Source organism: Capsicum annuum, chromosome 4 (assembly GCF_002878395.1).
Source record: "Capsicum annuum cultivar UCD-10X-F1 chromosome 4, UCD10Xv1.1, whole genome shotgun sequence".
NCBI classification, from domain to species: Eukaryota; Viridiplantae; Streptophyta; class Magnoliopsida; order Solanales; family Solanaceae; genus Capsicum; species Capsicum annuum.
The window spans coordinates 156,114,173-156,135,004 of NC_061114.1; the positions used below are offsets into that span (position 1 = coordinate 156,114,173).

General features: G+C 35.2%; 1 protein-coding gene and 1 pseudogene across 2 annotated transcripts; both read left to right on the top strand.

Moving 5' to 3' along the window:
* The first annotated feature begins 2,266 nt into the window (after positions 1 to 2,266).
* On the top strand, positions 2,267 to 16,395 carry LOC107867905. 2 transcript variants are annotated; one of them, XM_016714388.2, is made up of 11 exons: positions 2,267 to 2,494; positions 4,524 to 4,662; positions 4,757 to 4,826; positions 4,941 to 5,235; positions 6,840 to 6,923; positions 7,277 to 7,753; positions 8,486 to 8,621; positions 8,713 to 9,004; positions 9,661 to 9,855; positions 15,585 to 15,707; positions 15,941 to 16,395. In XM_016714388.2, exons 6-11 carry the CDS (start codon positions 7,330 to 7,332, stop codon positions 16,061 to 16,063), a joined length of 1,293 nt encoding a protein of 430 aa, XP_016569874.1. In that variant the 5' UTR covers positions 2,267 to 2,494; positions 4,524 to 4,662; positions 4,757 to 4,826; positions 4,941 to 5,235; positions 6,840 to 6,923; positions 7,277 to 7,329; the 3' UTR covers positions 16,064 to 16,395. The 2 variants fall into 2 exon arrangements, with proteins under 2 accessions (XP_016569874.1, XP_016569875.1); XM_016714389.2 differs by having other exon boundaries at positions 4,524 to 4,657.
* Positions 16,396 to 18,520: 2,125 nt separating this feature from the next.
* LOC124897874 lies at positions 18,521 to 18,890 on the top strand (annotated as a pseudogene).
* The last annotated feature ends 1,942 nt before the right edge of the window (positions 18,891 to 20,832 follow it).

Here is a 20,832-nt window from a genome sequence, read left to right on the forward strand (position 1 = left end):
AACTCTTTCAATGAAATAATGTTTTGGTCTTGAGGCCACCCCTTTAAAATTATTTTTTACTCGTGTATATGTAAGTATGCGTTTTGAGTTTTGCAAAGATTAAATCAAGAGAAAGAATGACGAAACCTCTCTCATGTTATGATGCCTCTTGATTTCACATGTTGTGGGTTATTCAATTGCATGTTTTGAAGCATGAGATAAGTGTTTTACTATTATTTTGAACTTGATATTGGTTATGAATTGAAGAGAGGGTATTTTATTGCTTATAAATATTCAAGGTGATAATGAAAAGAGTTGCATGGATTGTTATAAAGAAATTAACCATCATATGTTTAAATGTAAAAAGGGAGAATCTTTGAATAAGTTTTGCACATGTTTTGAAATAAGGACTCCCTTGCATTATTTAAATATTTTTGGTGGTCAAATGATTTAGTTGATTGAAAAATCTAAATAAGAACATTGTAAGGCTTAGATATACCAAACAGATGAATGCCACAGAGAATAGACTTAAATACAAATTTTACTCAGATTTTGAATTCATAAAGATGCATGTTTAGAAAAGGTTAAAAATGGGCTTAAAGAGAGTTAGATGGTTACCCGAATAAAGTACGAGTTGAAAGACTCAATGCTAGAGACTGTGATTTGCCGACATGGGATTATGGTACCCTGCTTTGTGATCTTGTGTAGCCTGATTTATGTCATCCCAAATTGGGACTATGGTTAGGAGCCTTGATTTGTGATCTTGTGCACTACCATGACATGTTGATTTGATTTGGAATTTTGGCACCCTACTGTGTGATCTTGCGTGTCCTTCTTATAGATACTCCAATCCTTGCGGCAAACTTGGATCGGGGGCTTGGCTGTAGAGTAAAGGGCGGATTTTATGTAGCCCGTGGAATTACAGATTGTAGGGAGTACCATCTAACTCAGAAGAGAAATAAAGAGCAGAGTCATGATCTCAAGAAAGTATTTTGAAATTTATCAAAGAATGCACATGCGTTTTTCCTATTAGTATGTAAACTGTTTTATGAATTGTTCTCACTTATGTTGTATAAAAGACATTATTTTGGATTGTTCTGCGTACCAGTACATTTGTATTGACCCCCTATATTTCAAGATCTTAGGCACAGTCTCGGGGTCCCGCTAAGCCGTAGATTGATTTGTCAGACAATTGGAGTTGGTGATCCTCCCTTATTTTGGAAGGTCTTATCTCATGTGATGATATCATTGTTTTTAGTTTATGGTCCGACCGAGGGACTTGTCCCGATCTTCAAACAGATGTTGTTTTCTTTCAGTTAGTAGAGATTTCACATCCAGGTGTTAGATGGATTTGGGTCTTGTTGAAATTATAATCGTATGGTTTTGTTAAAATTAGATGACCATGATTCCATTTTATTTTTCTGCATCTTTATTGTATATGGATTGTGTATATGATCGCCAGTTGGGCTCTCGGGCCTTCATGGTTTGGTATGCCCTCGCGGCCAGGGCCTCGGTTCGGGTCGTGACAATATTCTTGGCTAATGCATTAACAAAATCCTCCGATCAAATCGCATGAGAATAAGTCGATTACGAAGTAATCCAATTTTACAGTCACCTTTTATATTAAGTTGTTTGGGAAGTTGTATTCTCAAATTATCAAAATCCGGCCAACCATGGGAGAATTTACCAACTACTGCAAACTGAAGTCCTTCAATAACATTCATTCTATCTACTTCTTCCTCAGTCCACTTCACACGAGGAATACCATTAACGAAATTAACCTATTTGATGGGTATGGATTGCACAGTTATTAGCATTGACTTCTGCATCATGAATTGTATCAGGTTTCAATAAGTCAGCAAATTTCCTTTGATGAATTGGAGCATCTGTCTCCATAGATGGGACGTTAGGCAAATCAGTAGGAGTATTATTTTGTGGAAGTGAAGGGAAGTTTTTCTGCAAATTAACTAAAGAAAGCTGGCAGCCACATTGAGAGGCTGACCGGTGGCCGGAATGGCCTTTGCAGGTGATCGAACTGATTCAATAGAAGATGACGGCTAGTCCAGTCAAAACTAAGGATTTAACAAATCCCATAAAATTTAAATTTTGGATGAACTAGTAATAAGTGATTGGTGAATAATAGAAGGGGGGGCGGGGGGGGGGGGGGGTAGATAAAGGCTTGCAAGGATAAAATGGACGGAGTGGGAGCGAAATAAGGAAAGAGTCGCACATGCAGCTAAAAGAACGTTCGTTTTTACTTCTTCCCTTCCTTTTCTCATTCATTTTATCCCTCAGTCTGTATAAAATCACCCTGTCAAATTCTTTGACTTAAAACAGAGGGGAAAATATCCAAAATATAAATAAATCTGTTTGGAAAAAAAGAGAAGATTTGGGACTGTGATCTCTCCCTCTCTTTCTGGTTCTTGTTTGTTCTTTCCCAAAGAGTGGGAGAAACCGAGACAGGCTTCTTTTATCAATATTTCTCTTTACGTATTAATGTAATAACATCTAACAGGTAAATTTACCCTTTCCTTTCTTAGCTAATTTGATATATGTATGTTGAGTGGGGTTGGTGGCAGGGGCAGAGTTACATGATCCAAAAGAGATCGTTTTGAATTTCCTTCATTGAAAAATTATATTATGTTGATATGTAACAAAATATTTGATATGTATATAGAAATTGAACCCCATTTATTTAATGGTGACTCATTTTTCTTTAAGTTACATATTTGGTTCTCAAATATGGCATTCTAGCATTTTTCTGAATCCCCTTATTATATTTGTTGACTCCGCCCCTAAGCATTGATATAATATTTTCGTCATGATTCTGCATTTTTTATCATACTCCTAACGAATGTACTAAGAATACAATGAAGTAAATAAAGTGTGCTCTCTTTAACAGCTTAATCTTTTACATGAGATGGATACACACTTCAACATGGTTGGTATTAGAGCTGGCTATGTTCTCAAGATTGAATCTCAATAGCACTCATTTCCATATTCATGGCCTATGAGAAAACAAAGGAACATGCCCAGACATGAGGAAGCGCGTGTTAACAATACCTTTAAGTAAATAAAAGTGTGCTCTCTCTAACAGCTTAATCTAGTAGATGAGGTAGTCAGACACTTCAACAGAAGATTGGGGGGGTGTTTACCCCTATGCATTCATGTAGATGCAAGAATTCCATAACAGTACACTAACTTCTCTTATTAAGTTTTTAGGCGACCACTTTATAAATTTCCCACCTCTGTAAGAGAGAAGCATGCTACTTTCAATTGATCCCTCTTCCCAGGGAAGAGAGCAAAATGAACCGCATATGATAGTCGTAGTTGATTCAAGGATACTACGCGGTGAAATAAGCTTGTCTATTGTGTTGCATTAAATTCTCCGGCTGCCACTCCCCTATTGCATTGTACTAAAGCCATTTGAGAGGAGTGATTGGTCTCATATTATATCTTTTCTTCAATGTTTATAGAGGAAGTGATTCATTTCAGATAAGTTTTTCCGCTTCAATTGCTTCCATCCACCCCCTCGGAGAAAAATGTGTATCCTAAAAGATTCACTTAAAGTTTCACACATTTATTGCGCTTTATTAGATATGAATTAATTAAGTCAATTGAAGGATTATGTAATATAGCTTTTGAGGCTTGCTCATTATATCTACATTTAGTTCTACTGCATTTGTTTTTCCTCTTTCTTTTTGGAGGGTTAGGGGAGCCTCTGAAAGTCTTAATCATCTCTGGAGAACGTAGGCATCCTCCTCCGTGAAATTTCTCTTAGTTGATTTGTATTTGTTGCCATAATGGTGCTCTGATCTGCATGTTGGTATTTGTGTTTATTCACCATGTACTAAACACATTTGCAAATCCTTTGTCTATTCTAACACAGTTTGTTTTATGATTTAGTTATTTTGTTTGCATTTCATCCATAATCACTCACAACTTGGTTCCTAAGCGAAAGAAAGTGTACCCTCTTTGACCTTGCCTCTCTGCTTTGACATTTTCACTTGTGTCTCCATCTTTTGTCTTGTGTCATCTGCAATCACTTTTATGGGTTAAAGGTTCTACTTTAGTGTGATTCAGGTGTGCCCTTTGTGAAGTTGTGTATTCACTTGATAAATCTATACTATTTGGATAAAATTTTCACTACATATACATAGTTCAAATCGAAAACAAAAAGTAACCTACCTTCTATACTTTTATCATCGGCCTTGAAGATAAAATTAAATAAATAATATTGTATCCTCTCTAACTGGTTTGATTTTAGATGAAATGATTGCACGATTCAACAAGGTCTCAAGCTCTAACATTTAGTCGTTTTTCACCAAGTGTGATCATTATACTACAAAAGATCTGTTATCCTCTAAACCCCTTACATAATATATTTGTCTACTTTCTATTCGATCCTACATTGCGTTGCTAATAAACGTGAAATCATGATCTGTTTCTGTCCTACCTTTATGAGTTTCGATGTGCTGATAAAATTTTGGGAATTGCTAAATTAAGACTAATTCAGGTTAACGTACGTTGATTCCACTTTGCAGGTCCTATTGGTGTGTGCTGTACAATATCGGAACTTATGTAGAGTATAATTATCCATCCTTTTCTATGTTGGCTCTTCTGAGTCCAGCCCTTTGTAGATTGTATAGTTAGTTCAAGATGATAGTACTTCTTTAAAGTAAGGTTTGTATTTATTACTGAATGGAAAAGGTTAGAACTCATTATCACTCCATTTAATTTTGATTGATTATGAGGTCCTGTTTTCACATGCTGACAGCGGCGGATTTAAGATTTTAGACCAGCAAATCCACTGCATCGTTGTATCACTACTACTTTTGTGACTATAGGTACGGAATTTGAATAAATGCATGCTTTAAAAACTTTTGGTACGTAATTTATAGTCCTAGATGAAGACAGTCTAAATAATAATCAGACATTTCTATATTTTTTTGGCTTACCAGGTATCTACATTTCTTCTGTTCCACAATTGTAATTGGCATCTGGCATGGAACAGACAAATTAGCAACGAAATTTGTTAGCTGAGGCCATACAATCAAAGTAAAGAAGAGACACTGTCGTCGCCATAGAAAATTCCGTGGAAAGAATTTGATCGCTATTATTGAAGGAACCAGGAGAAGAAATAGTGATGTAGGACCACACATCACTGTTAGTGAGTTTGTGAGAAGATCTGAATCTCCAATTCCAAATACCATCTTACTCAGTTGCAGTGGCATCATACTCAAACAGATGCTACTGGTAAGTGATTATATTGAGCCTCGTCTATTATATTAATGTTAATGCCTACGGATGATGGAAGTCTACCTGACGAAAAGCTATCAAGATTGTAAAGGATATGTATTAGATAAGTGAGATAGACCAAACCTTAGCATACTTCAACAGCAGCAACAACAACAACAACAACAACATACCCGATATATTCCCACCAAATGGGGTCTGGGGAGGGTTAGTGGACCTACTACCTCAAAGCTGAGATAGAGAGGTTGTTTCGATAGGCTCCAGACTCAAGATAAAACAATCTAGAAAAAGAATAATAAAGGACAAGATACAATAGAAATTACCATACCCAATAATACCATATACATGATTCACCAAGTAATACAACAAACGATACAATAATCTAAAATGATACTAGTACTATCGCAACTAAAACGGATAACAAAGTCCTTCTACCTACTAGCACTAACGCACCCGTTCCTACTATCCTTCTACCCTAATTTGCCTCCTCCACATCTTCCTATCTAGGGTCATGTCCTCGGTAAGATGAAGTTTCTCCATTTCATGTCTAATCACCTCCCTCCAATATTTCTTCGGTCTACCTCTACCTTGCCAGAATCCATCCCTATCCAACCTCTCACACATCCGCACTGGGGCATCCGTGCCTCTCCTCATCACATGTCTAAACTATCTCAACCTCGCTTCCCTCATCTTGGTTTCCACCAAAGACACTCTCATCTTATCTCGAATAATCTCATTTCTAATCTTATCTTTTCTGGTACACCGTAGCATTCTCATCTCTGCCACTTTATCTTTTGGATGTGAGACTTCTTGACAGGCTAACACTCCTCCCATACAACAACACCGATCTAACCACCATTCTGTAGAACTTTCCTTTGAGTTTAGGAGGTACCTTTTTGTCACACAAGATTCCGAAAGTGAGCCTCCATTTCATCCACCATGTCCTAATCCGATGAGTGGCATCATCGTCAATCTCTCTATTCTCCTGAATCAAGGACCCCAGAAACTTGAAACTATCTCTCTTTTGGATTGAATGAGTATCCAGTTTTACAACCACATCGGACTCATGCAACACCTTCCTAAACTTAACTCTACATATTTCATCTTGGACCTACTCAACCTAAATTCTTTAATTGTGCTTCAAATCCAGCTAGATAGTCAGTGATATGAGTCCTTACTGGCCATTTTGATACATTTGGACTTGACGCTTGCCTAGATGAGCGTGTCCTGACATATTGTGTGTTGTGAATTGATTAGTTTGTGCTGGTGGTCAACCCGCTCCTCTATGGTATACTCCAAAAATATGTTACTGTGCATTTGATTCTAAATTGAAACCTATATTCAGTATACTTGAGATTCTATTTTGTTGAAGAGAAAAATGCCAAAAGAGTATATTCTGCCGTCATCTTTTACTCTTAGGATGCAGATTATGTTAATTTTGCCCAGAAAAAAAGAGAGAGACAGGGAAAAGGAATGAAAGATGGATTTTCTCCTTTTACATGTCATCTTAGCAAATCACAATTTATTGTGGTTAAGCACCTGACACTGGAAAGAAATTTAGCTTTGGAAGTTTCAGAATGATTAAAAAATTTAAATGCTTGCAGTTCTTAGCCAAGAAGAAGCATGGTTTGACACATTCAGCAATGTTGACTCCGACTCAGATGATGACTTCAGCAGCGTCCACGGAGGTGATGAGATCTATTTTTCTGTTCAAAATCAACTACATCTTCTATAATGATCAAATGTATCTTTTATTTGCGCCATGCCAACTTTTAACTTTCTAAATTTTTCCTATTTCTTTCGGACCAACATAATACGTTAGTCCTACTAGCCTTTTTGTCAGAAACGTTAACTCTTTCTTCGTAATAAATAAGCTATTGCTTTGCTTATTTTGGAATTTAGACATTAGTCAGTATCATAGCAGATCATATAGTCATAACTTTGATATAAATATTCCATTAGCTAATTAGCTGCTGGAATGATCCCTTCGGACATACCATGCAAATTTCTCTTTACTTATTTATGCTCTTCACTATTGTAGATTTATTCCCAAAAAAGGGACAAGTAATTCAATATGAAACTTCATCATGCATCATGGGTAACAACTATAAGTACAAGGAGTACCATGAAAGATATCTGAAGATAGATGGAAGTAGAACAGATAAGTTTTTGCTCAAAGATGGAGTTAATAGTCCAAAAGGACTTGCACTTATAGGTGGTCAGGGATATGAAGTTCCAACCCTTGGGAAGCATAAAATCCTTGGTGCCCAAAGGAAGAGATATTTGGACCGTGCATATGGAAGTTTTAATAGCGTCAAAGATGATAAACTCGGTATGCTGGAGAAAACTCAAGAGAATGTGCTCAAGACTGTCTTGCCAAAGCTGGTTACATCCTTGAGTTTCAATGAACAGATCATTAGTGCATCAAATTCAGGCCAAGTTTCTCAAGTTAAGCAATCAACTATAAGGCTTTCTCTAAAGAGAGCACCTGAGGATAACAAAGAAGAGGATAAATATTGTAAGTACCTCGCCCCTTACCATTTTGATTTCATTCGTTCATCTCAAAACAAGCCAATGTGTAAAGATCATTATGTGCATTTTCCCATGACGTCTTTGTATTCTCCTTATTATTTATGAATCTAATTGGTAATCTGATTCTTATTGTGATGATGATACGATAATAACTTTGCTATTAATTTTATTCTAGCCATTACAGAATATGGTATCCAAATAATAGGAGTGAATCTAGAATATTTTCTTTTATTTGTTTTGATATAATTCCCTTTTATAGAATCCTCGTAATTGTATAGTTACCCTATATATGCATAAATAGTGATATTAGTTTTTGCATTCTATTTTATGTTATCAGAGTCAGGTTCTTTCATGTTTGGGTCCCATGTTATATTGTTCACACTCTAGTTGGGGCATAAGCATGAAGGGGATGTCAGAGTGGATTAAAGTCCCACATTGGTTGGAGAAGACGGGCGGTTTGCTTATATATACTTGGGCAATCTTTTCCTCATGAGCTAGCTTTTGGGGTTGAGTAAGGCTGAAGTATCATATATTCACACTTATTCTAGAATTTAAAAACATAGGTGAACAAACCTATTGTTGAGAATGGCATATGATTTAGTCATAATCTCACTTATTGTTCTTAGGTGAGTTCAGTACAATTATTAAGTTGTAGAACAATATTTTCAAAGAACTTAGAATCATGAATCAATAAGTTTAAATCATGGATCCCTTGTAGGTGCCTCAAAAAAATATCTTTACCGTCCCAGGGCGGGGCAGCAAATTCCTTGTTGTTCAGAAGAAAAGTTAACTGCAGGAAGTTGGTCAAAGATCGATCCCTCAAACTTTAAGCTACGTAGTGATAGTTATTTCAGGTACACTCTTAAGTGGAATTCTTTTTAAATGTGACAGTATATCTTGTAACTGATTAATTATTATCCACATATTTCCTTGGTTAATCTGCAGGGACAAGAGAAAATTCCCTGCTCCAAATGTGTCTCCTTATACTCCTATCGGGGTTGATTTATTTGTGTGTCCTAAGAAGATGAATCACATTGCACAACACCTTGTGCTTTCCCATGTAAAAGGAGATGGAAAATTTCCTCCATTACTAATTGTCAATATTCAGTTGCCCACTTATCCAGCTCCAATGTTCATTGGTGATGGTGACGGGGAAGGCTTGAGCCTTGTAATATATTTCAAAATTTCTGAAACTTATGACAAAGACATTTCTCCCCAGTTTCAAGACAGCATCAAGGTATTTTCAAGTCTAACAGATTTCCTGGTGTCTTACTTGAGAGATATGATAATGAATATATGCCCAACGTATCAGATAGTTTCCATTCTTTCCTTGGAACAATTTTATAGTTCACCGAACATGCCTTTTTCATTTTCTTTTCGATTCTTCTCTTAGGGAATAAAACCATAACAAATAGGTACTTCGGATTCACAAAATGCTGGTTTCTGACTTTCCACTGGCAAGTAGGTAGTAGTTGGTATGAGTCGTTTGCCTGCATGGTGTCTCTCTTTTCCTAGAAATGTGATATATCTCTATGTCATTATTGGGAAGAAATTTGCCAAAATGTCTAATTCTTGCTTAAACTAATAAGAAACAAGCTTGTGCGATGTTTTATTAAATCTCTTAAGTCGTCATATTACATTATATAGATCTATCCATGAACCAGAGGTGAATCAAGAATTCTAATTTGATGGCTTCAACCTTTAGAATCTTAGTGCTGAACTCGTTACACTTTTGAAATTATGGATTTAACATTTAACATTGTTGAAATATTGAGTGATTATATTCTCCATACGCCTTTGTCCATGAAAGGGGTAATAGGGATTTGGAGAACTTTCAATGTGATTGCTTCAATATTAAAATTTATTTCTATCTTCTATTCATTTATACGCCAGAGATTAGTTGAGGATGATATGGAAAAGGTTAAAGGATTTGCAAGAGAATCATCTGTTCCTTTTAGAGAGTGGTTGAAGATTATGGTTGGAGCGGTTAATCCAGATGATCTTGTATCAAATGCTACTGAAAGTAAGCTTTTGAATGCTTACAATGAGAAACCCGTGCTTTCGCGCCCTCAACACAGTTTTTATCAGGTGGATACTCTATCCTTTTGATTTAGAGTTTTAAGTTCCATGCACTACTGTTGTGAAAGATATTTACATGAACAGGTTAATAGTAACTAATATGGTATAATAGGTTAAATTAAATTGATGTCTAAAAAATCTTTATAATATCAATGCGTATAACTTAAATCCTTTGATGTTATCTGACATTAATATGGGGTCTATCTGTGGAGAATAGTAAAAGAAAGGTGTAGTTAGAGAGACCTTCTACTAGCCTCACATCGTTAATCAAGATCCTAAGATTCAACTAAGAAGAGGAAGCTAGAAAAGTGAAGGAAGATACTGAAAGGGAGAACTTGGATTTGAAAGAAGACTACTTGAATTTGTTTTGTATTGGATTTGTTTTGGTTGGTTACAAATGTACAAGATCATCCCTATTTGTACTTGTTCATGGATGGTTCTAGAAAATCTTCTAGATACTTCTACAAGAAAAATCTAGTGATCTTTATCTTCTACCACTACTCTAAAATATCTAGATAATTCTACAAGATACTTATTCAAGACACTACACCAGAATATTCAAGAAGAATCTATGATATTCCAGATAGTTATCTTTAACTTTTTTTCACTCTCCCTTAAAGTGATTTTTTGGAAACTACCCCAAGCTCATCAAGGAAGAACTCAAATGAAGCTTTAGGAAGTGACTTGGTGAAGATATCAGCAATACTCTCCTGATTTCATACTTCCAAAGTATTTACAGTTTCATCAAGAACTTTTTCTCGGATGAAGTGATGTCCCACCTCAATGTGTTTAGTTCTTGCATGAAATACTGCATTATTTGCAAGCTTGATGGCACTTTGATTATCTCCCAAAACTGCAGTTTTCTTTGATTAGGGGTGGGTATGGTACGATACGGTACGGTATTTTAAAATTTGGTATGGTAATTTTGGTTTTCGACATCTAAAAGAACAATACCATTACCATATCAAATTAGTTCGGTATGGTTCGGTATTTTTAAAATGGTAATTCGGTACTTTATTTGATTTCGACTTACATATATTCATATAAAAAAACGATAACGTTAAACTTTAAAAACGCCTCAAGCATATAAGACTAACAACTACCTTTGTCAATCAATTACACAAAAAGAATATTTCAACCACTATTGAGTAGTCCAAGATGCAAACTCTGAACAACATTACCTAAAGTTAAGCATAGTACTCCTAAATAATAAGCTTCCCAAAAAATTTATTTCTAAATAAAAATTATTTTTATGTTCAATTGTGTAATGGATGATATATAAATATATTTAATAATCATAAATATAATATATATGGATTTTATATATTATTAAAAAACTTTGGTGTCGTATACGGTATTTCGGTATTTATTGAATAAATATCAAATACAGTACCAAATACCAAAATAATTTAAAACTCTTATCAAACACCATACCAAATACCATAACATTCATACCATGGTATAAAAAATTTCAGTTTTGGAATGGTATTCGGTATATACCATACCTTGCCCACCCCTAGCTTTGATATAGATAGCTGCAAATCTTCAGAAAGCCTTTGGAGCCACACACATTCTTGAGTAATAAGAGTTGTTTCTTTATATTCTGCCTCTGTAATTGATAAAAAAATGGAGTTTTGCTTCTTGCTGCACCAAGAAATACCTGTTCCACACCACAAGGAAAAATATAGCCCGATGTTGATCTTCGGTATATATATCGAGACCAAAATCATTGCCAGTATAACCCATTAATATTAAATCATTCTTCTTTTGAAAGAATAAGCCCATATCTAATGTTGAGTGGATATATTTTAAAATCCTCATAGCAGCTTACGAGTATGGATTTCTTAGTAATTGCATAAATCTTCTGACATATCTAACAGAAAAAACAATGTCTGGCCTTGTAATAGTCAAATACAGAAGACTCCAACTAGAGCTCGAAAAGGTTTGGAATCTGTAAGAAGTGAACCTTCTTCACGCCTTAAACTTGTACTGGTCTTGGGAGGAGTAGAACATTTCTTGCTTTATTTCATCCCAAACCTGTCAACAAGCCACTTGGTATACCCTTCTCGAGTAACAAAGATTCCTTTACTAGTGTTTGTCACCTCTAAGCTAAGAAAATGATGCAGTTCTCCCAGTTTCTTGATTTCAAATCTATGACAAGCTCTTCTTGAAGACTTGCAACTTCATCATCTTCGTTTCTTGTTATTATCATGTCATCCACGTACAAGAGAACAACTACTGCAATTTTCATTGTTTCTTAACAAACAAACTATGATCTAAATATGATGCAATAATTTTTCATACCATGCTCGTGGAGCCCGCTTGAGTTCGTAAAGTGCCTTTTTAAGCTTGCAGACATAATTAGGATGTAAGTTAGAGACATACCCGGGAGGGTGGTCCAATAGATATCTTTGTCAAGTTCTCCGTACAAGAAGTCATTTTTCACGTCAAGTTGCCATAAATTTCAACCATATGAGGCTTCCATGGCTAGTACAACTCGACCTGAGATCATCTTAGCCACCAGGCTGAATGTTTCTTTGTTGTCTTCACCATAATTTTGAGAAAAGCCTCAAGCGACCAGCCTTGCTTTATATCTATCTATGCTTCCATTTGTATTTATTTTGATTTTGTAATCCATTTGCAAGACACGAGTTGTACATCTCTTATCTTTGAACAAAGTTCCAAGTTTGATTTTTTCACTAGAGCCTCCATTTCATCATCTATAGCAAACTCCCATTCTTTGAATCCTTTGGCTTCTTTAAAAGATGAAGGTTCTTCATTGTCAATTGGCCTTGCAAAAAAAAAGACTATGTACTAACAATATTTTCATCTATGAGGCAGGCTAGTTTAACAATATTTCTACTTGGTCTTTGTGAACCAAGTAAATCATCTTCTTATTTAGCTTCACTTTGTTGAGGCTCTGGGCTCCCCTTTTCTCTTGGCTCCTCAACAATTTAATTCTCTAGAGAAACAATTGTGATGGGTAAGTTTGAATCTCCAGGGTTCAATGATTTAGAATTATCTCCTTTTGATACAACTCCATAATACATAGGGAAATTTCATCAAATACGATATCTCAAGAAACAATGAAACAACGAGTTTTCAAGTCCATACACTACCAACCTTTTTTCCTTTCATCATATCCAACAAATGTGTATTTTCTTGGCTTAGGATCCAATTTGATCCACTGAGAATCTGAGATATGAACATAACAAATAGAGTCAAAAGCTCTAAGGTGTTTAATGCTAGGATTTTCTCCAAACATAAATTCACAATATGACTTCATGTTGTTTTGAGAAAGCGATATCTTGTTGATCACATACGCTGCACAGTTCATACCTTCAACTCATAAGGCTCTGGGTAATTTATTTGGCATGAATCAAGCTTTTATATATTTCTGTCAAGTGCCAAATTTTTCTTTCAGCCACTCTCTTTTGTTATGGCATATCAGCATATGTCAGTTCACTTTTAATGCCATGTTGACGGCAAAAAAAATCCTTGAAAAGTGAACTCACCATCGTTATCGATTTGGAACCACCTTATCCTTGAACTAAGCTCGCCTTTAACAATTTTCTTAAACTCCTGAAACTTGTTGAATACTTCTAAATTGTGCTTCATAATATAAACCCACATGAATCTAGTAAAATCATCAATGAAAAGTAGCATACAAGAGTAGCCAGAGAATGAAGGAGTTCTTGTTGTCCTCATCAAATCACTAAGAATTAGTTCTAGATGAGCTTTGCTTCTTGACAAGGATCTATCAAATAGAAGACAGTGTGTCTTCCCATATTGGCATCCTTCACAAATCTCTCCTCCACTAAGTTGCTTCGATTAGGTAGTCCTATTACTAGATTCAACTTTACCACGACTTTTAATTTGTCTATGTTAATATGCCTAAGTATAGAATGCCATAGATATGTGGTATCTTTACTACTCATCTTCTTAATATATGAGTTAGAGGCAGATAAAACATATCAATCATTAACTCTCTTAGTGGTATTAATGATATTTTCCTTGAATTCTTTGATACTTTGAAGGAACTTCACATCATGTGTTCCAAATAGGAGATAACTTCCCACATCTACGGCATTTGCAACTGAAAATAGATTTTTCCTCATCCTTAAGAGCATGAAACACACTGTTAAGAGTGATTGAGTCTTCCAGTTTCTCATTGATGACGATTGTGCCTTCCTTATCCATGTAATGAACCATATTATCTGCTGTTACAATGACATCACGACCATTGTAGTCTCAAAAGTTGGAAAATTTATATTTAACTCTAATGACATGATGCCCACATCTTGAATTCATGATCTAGTCTCTTTTAAAATTGATGAAAGTCATGGCATCAATTGTTTGACTCTCAGCTACGAAACACTTTCCCTAGTCTTCTTCTTTTTTAACAACTTTCTTAGTTTGAGTCATATTACTCTCTTTGACTTGGCAATATCTTTTTATGTGTCTTATTTGCCACATTGATAACATTTAAGCGTCTTATAGTTATTAGTAGACTCTCCCTCCTTTCTTAGTGAGCTTGAACCACTTGTGGATCGAGAGTGCAGCACATCTCTTGCTATTTTTCCTTCAAAGTTCCTCTTGCTCCTTCATCTTCTTTGATTGATACTCAACCATTTGTTTGGCTAGTAACTCCCGTGAAAATAATAAGTTTTCAAATTTCTCCAAGAATGGTTATTGAGTCTTTCCTTAAATTAATGGCACCAAAGGAATATATTTTGGCTTCAAACCACGAATAATATTTCTTATTATTCATGCTCCAGAGATAGCCCCATTCGGATTTAATAAAGAGATCTCAGAACATAAATTCTTAATCCTTAAGAAATACTCTACAATAAAAAAATTACCTTGAGTGGCGTTACCCAATTCATTCTTCAATATTTATAGCCAAGCTTTATTTTTCTTATTGAACAACTGATTGACGGTCCTCCATATTTCATGGGCTAGTTTTCACCAAATAATATGATTGAATATACTAGAGGAGATGGATCTCTTCAGGATGAACTCCGCCTTTGCATTAGTCTTCTTATATTTCTTATATGCACCATCATTTTTCGGCTCATCGACACAAGGACTTGTGTTACTTCCACTGACAATATCCCACAAGGTATGATTCCATACATGTCTTCCATACTTTATAATTGGACTGATTTAACAACTCCATTCCCAATCCATTACCACGACCGCTAAAATTTAAGAGAAACCAGTTGAATCTATCACTAACCTAATCTTGAAATAAAATTCAGAAGTCAAAGTGTGGCTATGACTCTGATACCACCTTGTCAAAAATAGCAGAAGAAAGGTGTAGTTGGATAGACTTTTTCTAGCCCAAGATCATTAACTAATATTGAAAGATTTAACTAAGAAGATGAAGCTAGAAAGGTGAAGGAAGATAAAGGTGAAGGAAGATATTCAAAGGGAGAACTTGGATTTTGAAGAAGACTACTTGAATTTGCTTTTTATTTGATTTGTTTTGGTTTATTGCAAATGTACAAAAGCATCCCTATTCATAATTGTTCATGGATGGTTCTAGAAAATCTTTTAGACACTTCTACAAGAAAAATCTAGTGATCTTTATCCTCTACCACTACTCTAGAATATCTAGATAACTCTACAAGATGTTTATTCAAGATATTGCACTAGGATATTCTAGAAGAACCTATGATATTCCAAAAAATTATCTTCTAACTTTTTCAACACTATCTTTCTTTTTGTTATTGCAGGGGCCAAATTACTTCGAGGTTGATCTTGACATTCATCGCTTCAACTACATTGCAAGAAAGGGACTTGACTCTTTTAGGGAGCGCCTAGCATTCGGAATATTGGATCTTGGTCTAACAATTCAGGTTTCTCTTTATTTTGCTTGCTTTATATCAGAATGAATTGAATTTAATTGGATTGAGGAAATTAGCTTAGGTTTTGGCTTGACAAATGATATATTTATTGGTTGCTTCACGCAATTTCTATTTTATTTTTACATTACCAGCATAGATTGCTTAATATTTTTCACGTTACCTTTCAGTAATGCATATTTATAGGGTCTGTGCATGTAACTTAAATTCGTCAATGAATCCTGCAGGCACAGAAATCAGAGGAGCTACCGGAGAAGGTGTTGGGATGTGTGAGACTGAACAAGATTAACTTTGTTGATGATGGCCAAATACCAACACTTACGTGTGTTGAAGATTCATTTTCTGGTTGATATTACTACTGCCACCTACATTTATAGTGGAGCCTTCAAATAGTCCCCCTTGTAATTAAGCAATTCCAGTTCCTATAAATGACATATTTTATAAGAGCCAACAAATAAATTTTGTTTTCCTAATAGATGACGGACTAGCTACTGTCAGGTCAATACGACAATTTGGTACCATCCAAAAAATTTTGTTGATGAAAATAATACAAAAGGGTTACTTTTGAGAGCCTCTCAATTTGTATTTTTATTTGTTTGAAAACATGTGTCAATAATATTTGTGAGAAAAAGAAAACAAAATGTATGAGTGAAATTTATGGAAAGGAAAACTTAATTTTGAAGAGCAAGTTCTTTGAAAGGCATAGTTTACCGATTTATTGACAGTACAACTAGGTGGTGCCATTCAAAAAGCGGTGTTGACACGTCATCGATTGGATATTGTCTCTTTTCTTACTATTGAAGAAATTTTGAGCTATGACTATCGTTACCAAGTTTGTATTGAAACCTAATCTTTAGATGTTAATAAATATTAGACATGAATGGATCTGCCTAGGTTGCTTTTTGTCTTCCACTACGTGTTACGAACAGCCTCCAACCCTACAATTTAGTATAAGCTATAAGTAATCTCATGTTTACAATGATGCTTTGGATGTTGATTATTGGTTACCTACTGAAGCAATTCTTGTTGAAATTTAGATCAATATAATAGTGATGAAGAGGACTAAAACTATTGCAATGTTAATCCACTTGTTTCTAATCCTTCTTGACATAGTTGTCAATTTCTTTTTTCTCGCATAGGCTTAGTCTAATCTTTTTATCAAAATACAGTGGTCTTGTTCTTTGATTGGCTGATACCAAAAATAAGGACAGTTTGGTGCACCAAAGCTCCTGCTATGCATGGGCATTTGCTGATATCTAATGTAGTGCACTAAAACTCCCACTATATGTGATGATTTAATGATACCTAATGCAATGAATTACCATCAGTGTTTCAATGTATGAGCCTCATAAGTAACCACTAGCACTCCATCTGTATGTACTGGCATATGATGGATTTTGTGCAAATGGTGTCGATTTACAATCTCAATCTATCAATCACTCAATGTATATATATAAAAAAAAAAAAAAAATTGTTGATGTGGCATACTTCTCCACCATTCACACTTTATTTTTTTGACAATTTTTCCTATATTTCTATTTATTTATTATTTTCGAAACATAAATATGTTAATTACTATTCGTGCATTTATTTCTATTCTTTATTGTCAAAACTTAAATATGTCAAAATTTACTATTTCACATATTCATATTCTTTGTTGTACTCTTTAAAAGGCTAAATATGTACTGATCCAAGCTTTCATTTCCTTCGTACAAAATCAATCATCAATACATGCATACATACATACATACATACATACACACACACACACACACATATATATATACATATACATATATATATACATATACATATATAAATATATATAAATAAGTTGTTGTACATCAATGGTATCAGAGTGTGGCTCTTCACGAGGGTGATTAAAGTACAATAAAATGCCTTAAAGTTTAATATAATTTGCAAAGCATCTAGATTAATGGTAATCTCCCATCTCCGTCGTCGAGAGACTTTAATAACTCTAGCATGCCAGAAATGGGGAGATAAGGTGGTCAGACCTATACACCAAAATTCTCCCAACATAGGAGCCAATAGTTCCATTCTTATTATTGTTGGAGGTACGTATCCCTCTTCTCAGTGTGGAACGATATACGAGAAATAGATGCTCAGCCTGCAATTTTTGATAAAGACGTTGAAGTAGTGAATCTACCGGCACCGTAGCAGTGGTATACAACTTTGAACCTAACGGTCGGCCTAGTAACCTTTCGGAATGGGGGATCCCCATTGGCAACAACCACAGTAGTAGTTTTGGAACTACTAGGTCGGGAGAAGAGTAGAAAGCCACTTACTGGTTGGAGAGGGTAACCACTTGTTCCTGCTCCTCTTTCTTTGCTTCAGGGACAGAGGTCCTATGGTAGATAATAGCAAGCATAAGCAAGTTGACCGAAAGGGACCAATATTTTTACTCCTTCATCAAGGAGCCATTCTTGCGAGAAACAAGGTTTGTCATGAACGGTGAGAGGCCACAAAGAATTGACTTATTCATAGAGTGATCCTATGATCGATACAAGATATAGACTATCTCATTATTTATTCTAATAAATAATGAATGGAAAATGAATGCTTGTGTCATTCTTTATTCTAAGAAAGAAAGAAAGAAAGAATTGACTTATTATAAATGATCCTATGATCAGTCTATACTAGATTCTTTTTTCTTAGAAAGAATAATGGAAAATGGATGCTTGTGTCATGGTTTTTGTAGTTGCAAGAATTATTTTTTTCAAGAAAAGGTCCCCTCCTTTAATATCATGATTAGGCAACCAGGCCAGATCATAAGCGAATAGAAAAAAATGCACATAGTTGTTCCAACTGAAATATTTGGAATAATTCTACCACTTCTACTAGGAGTATCCTTTTTACTACTAGTTGAACGTAAAGTAATGGCTTTTGCGCAACATCAAAAGGGTCCTGATGTAGCGGGATTGTTTGGGTTGCTACAACCTCTAGCAGATGGTTTGAAAATTGATTCTAAAATAACCTATTTCACTAAGTAGTGATAATTTCTCCCTTTTTAAAATGACTCCAGTGGCTACATTCATGTTATGTCTGGTCTTTGATTATGGAATGTTTTTTCAGATTCGAACATATGACTACTTTATTTATTTGCCATATCTTCGCTAGTGTTATGGAATTGTTGTAGCAGGTTGGTCTAGTAATTAGGAGGCGGTCGTTCGATCGCCTATGATATTAGGACCAATAGGTTCAAAATGGATTTGTGTCGTAGGTGTTGAACGATCTACTCTGCACAGGTATGGACTTACAGGAATTGGGATCATAAACTGTTTCTTTCAGTTATCAATAGGGCCTTGCCCTAGTTGGTCACTTTTCTAGGCCACGATTGATAAGTCAAAGTCACAAAAAAAACTTTCTATTCGCACCTCAGATCAATAGGAAGGATTTCTTGTCATGCCGGCCTATATATAATAATAAGAAATAAAAAGAAATTTCTTATTATTATATAATAGAAACTATATAAAAAATGGAAAGATTTATTTTCCTTTAACCGACTCCTTCTTTTTTGTCAATGCTACTAAGGACCTAGGTTTGCCTACTTTATTTATTAAAGATAATGAGAAAGGGTTATTCAAACAAAAAAGAAAGGCCCTACTTAGTTGACTAACAATAGCAAAGGATTGCAGAACTAAGTAGGGCTTAAGGCCCCCTGCGAATCCGTAAATCTGAGGAGCATGCCGCAATAAAAGGATGGTCCCCTATGCATTTCATTTTTCCTTAAGGGAAAAATAATACCCTCCAACCACAGTGAACCTCTCCTTGTGATCGGGATGATATGTATGACTCCCATCTAGGGGCGAATCATATTAGAGTGTCCTTAGGTAGCCACCGACCTCCAATTATCCTTAAGCTTTTATTCTTGGTAGAGAAGAAGCAAACAAAAGCATGCTCATTTCTATTTTGTTCTCTATCGTGAACTGGGATTACTCTTTAGCTAGGTCATATGGGAGAAATATTTCTTGAGAATATATTCTCTATATTTAGGGACAAGAGGCAGAATAACCTCTCGATCTACTTACTATAGCGTAGGAAGGAAATTTCATTTAAGTGTTCCATGTTTCTCCGATATCCCCTATACCTAGGACATTTTCTGGGACAAGATCCATTGTTAGTTGTTGTTCTGGTTGTTTCTTCCTCATTGTTGATACCAGTAAGACCCAACCAGATAATGTTTGTTGGTTGATAGTAGGAGGACTCTTAGTACCTACATACCTAAAAGAGGGTGCTAGTTAAAAATTAATCTAATTTTCTTTCTTTCTCTCCCTTAGCAGCAGGAAAGGAGTCTATCTATCTGCCTAGCTTTGGTAGATTTCCCCTAATGCAATCCACAAAAATTCCATGAATCTCTTGGTGGATAAGTATGATGACTCAGTAGTAGTATGAAATTAAGTTTATTGTCTGGTAGATCTGATGTATAGTAAGGGTCAATACATACTAAAAGGTTCAAAGAAGAAAGACGCATAAGAGATATAACCAACCTACCCTTCTGAATAACCTATTCGTTTTAGTGAAGAAATTGGATGCATAAGAGAAGTGCACATTTTTTTGACCTTAGTCGGGATACATAGGTGATTTAACCTACGAGCATAGAAGAGTGTGGTACCACTACCCCTCTCTAAGTAAAGGTAAGATTCTTAGCCCTATAGATGGCTCCATCTAAAATACAATAGGGAAAACTATTTTTGGCTACTCATTTCATATTTTGAAGAAAGAGTAGGCTTAAGCAATGTAATAAGGGTTAGGTTAATAATAGCTATGCCATTGCCCTACTGATTTAAGGCCTCCGCCCTATCCCGAATGCATATTTTTTTGGGTTCATCTTTAATTGGTGTTTTCTTAACCTTTCGAAGACCTTGCGTAAATTTTTAATGTGGTCAGTTCTTTTTTTTGAAAAGTCTACCAAATTGTCCACGTAAGGCTTGCATATGTTATGTAAGAGGTCACTAATAATTTGTGTCATCGCTCTTTGATATGTTTCACTTTCTTTTTTGGGGGGCATATGATAGTAAGGAAAGAAAGTGCGGGAACTCATTCGAACTGAATAGCTGAAACTACTAGAACTCCTATATTTCATCTTTAAGAGAAGCCT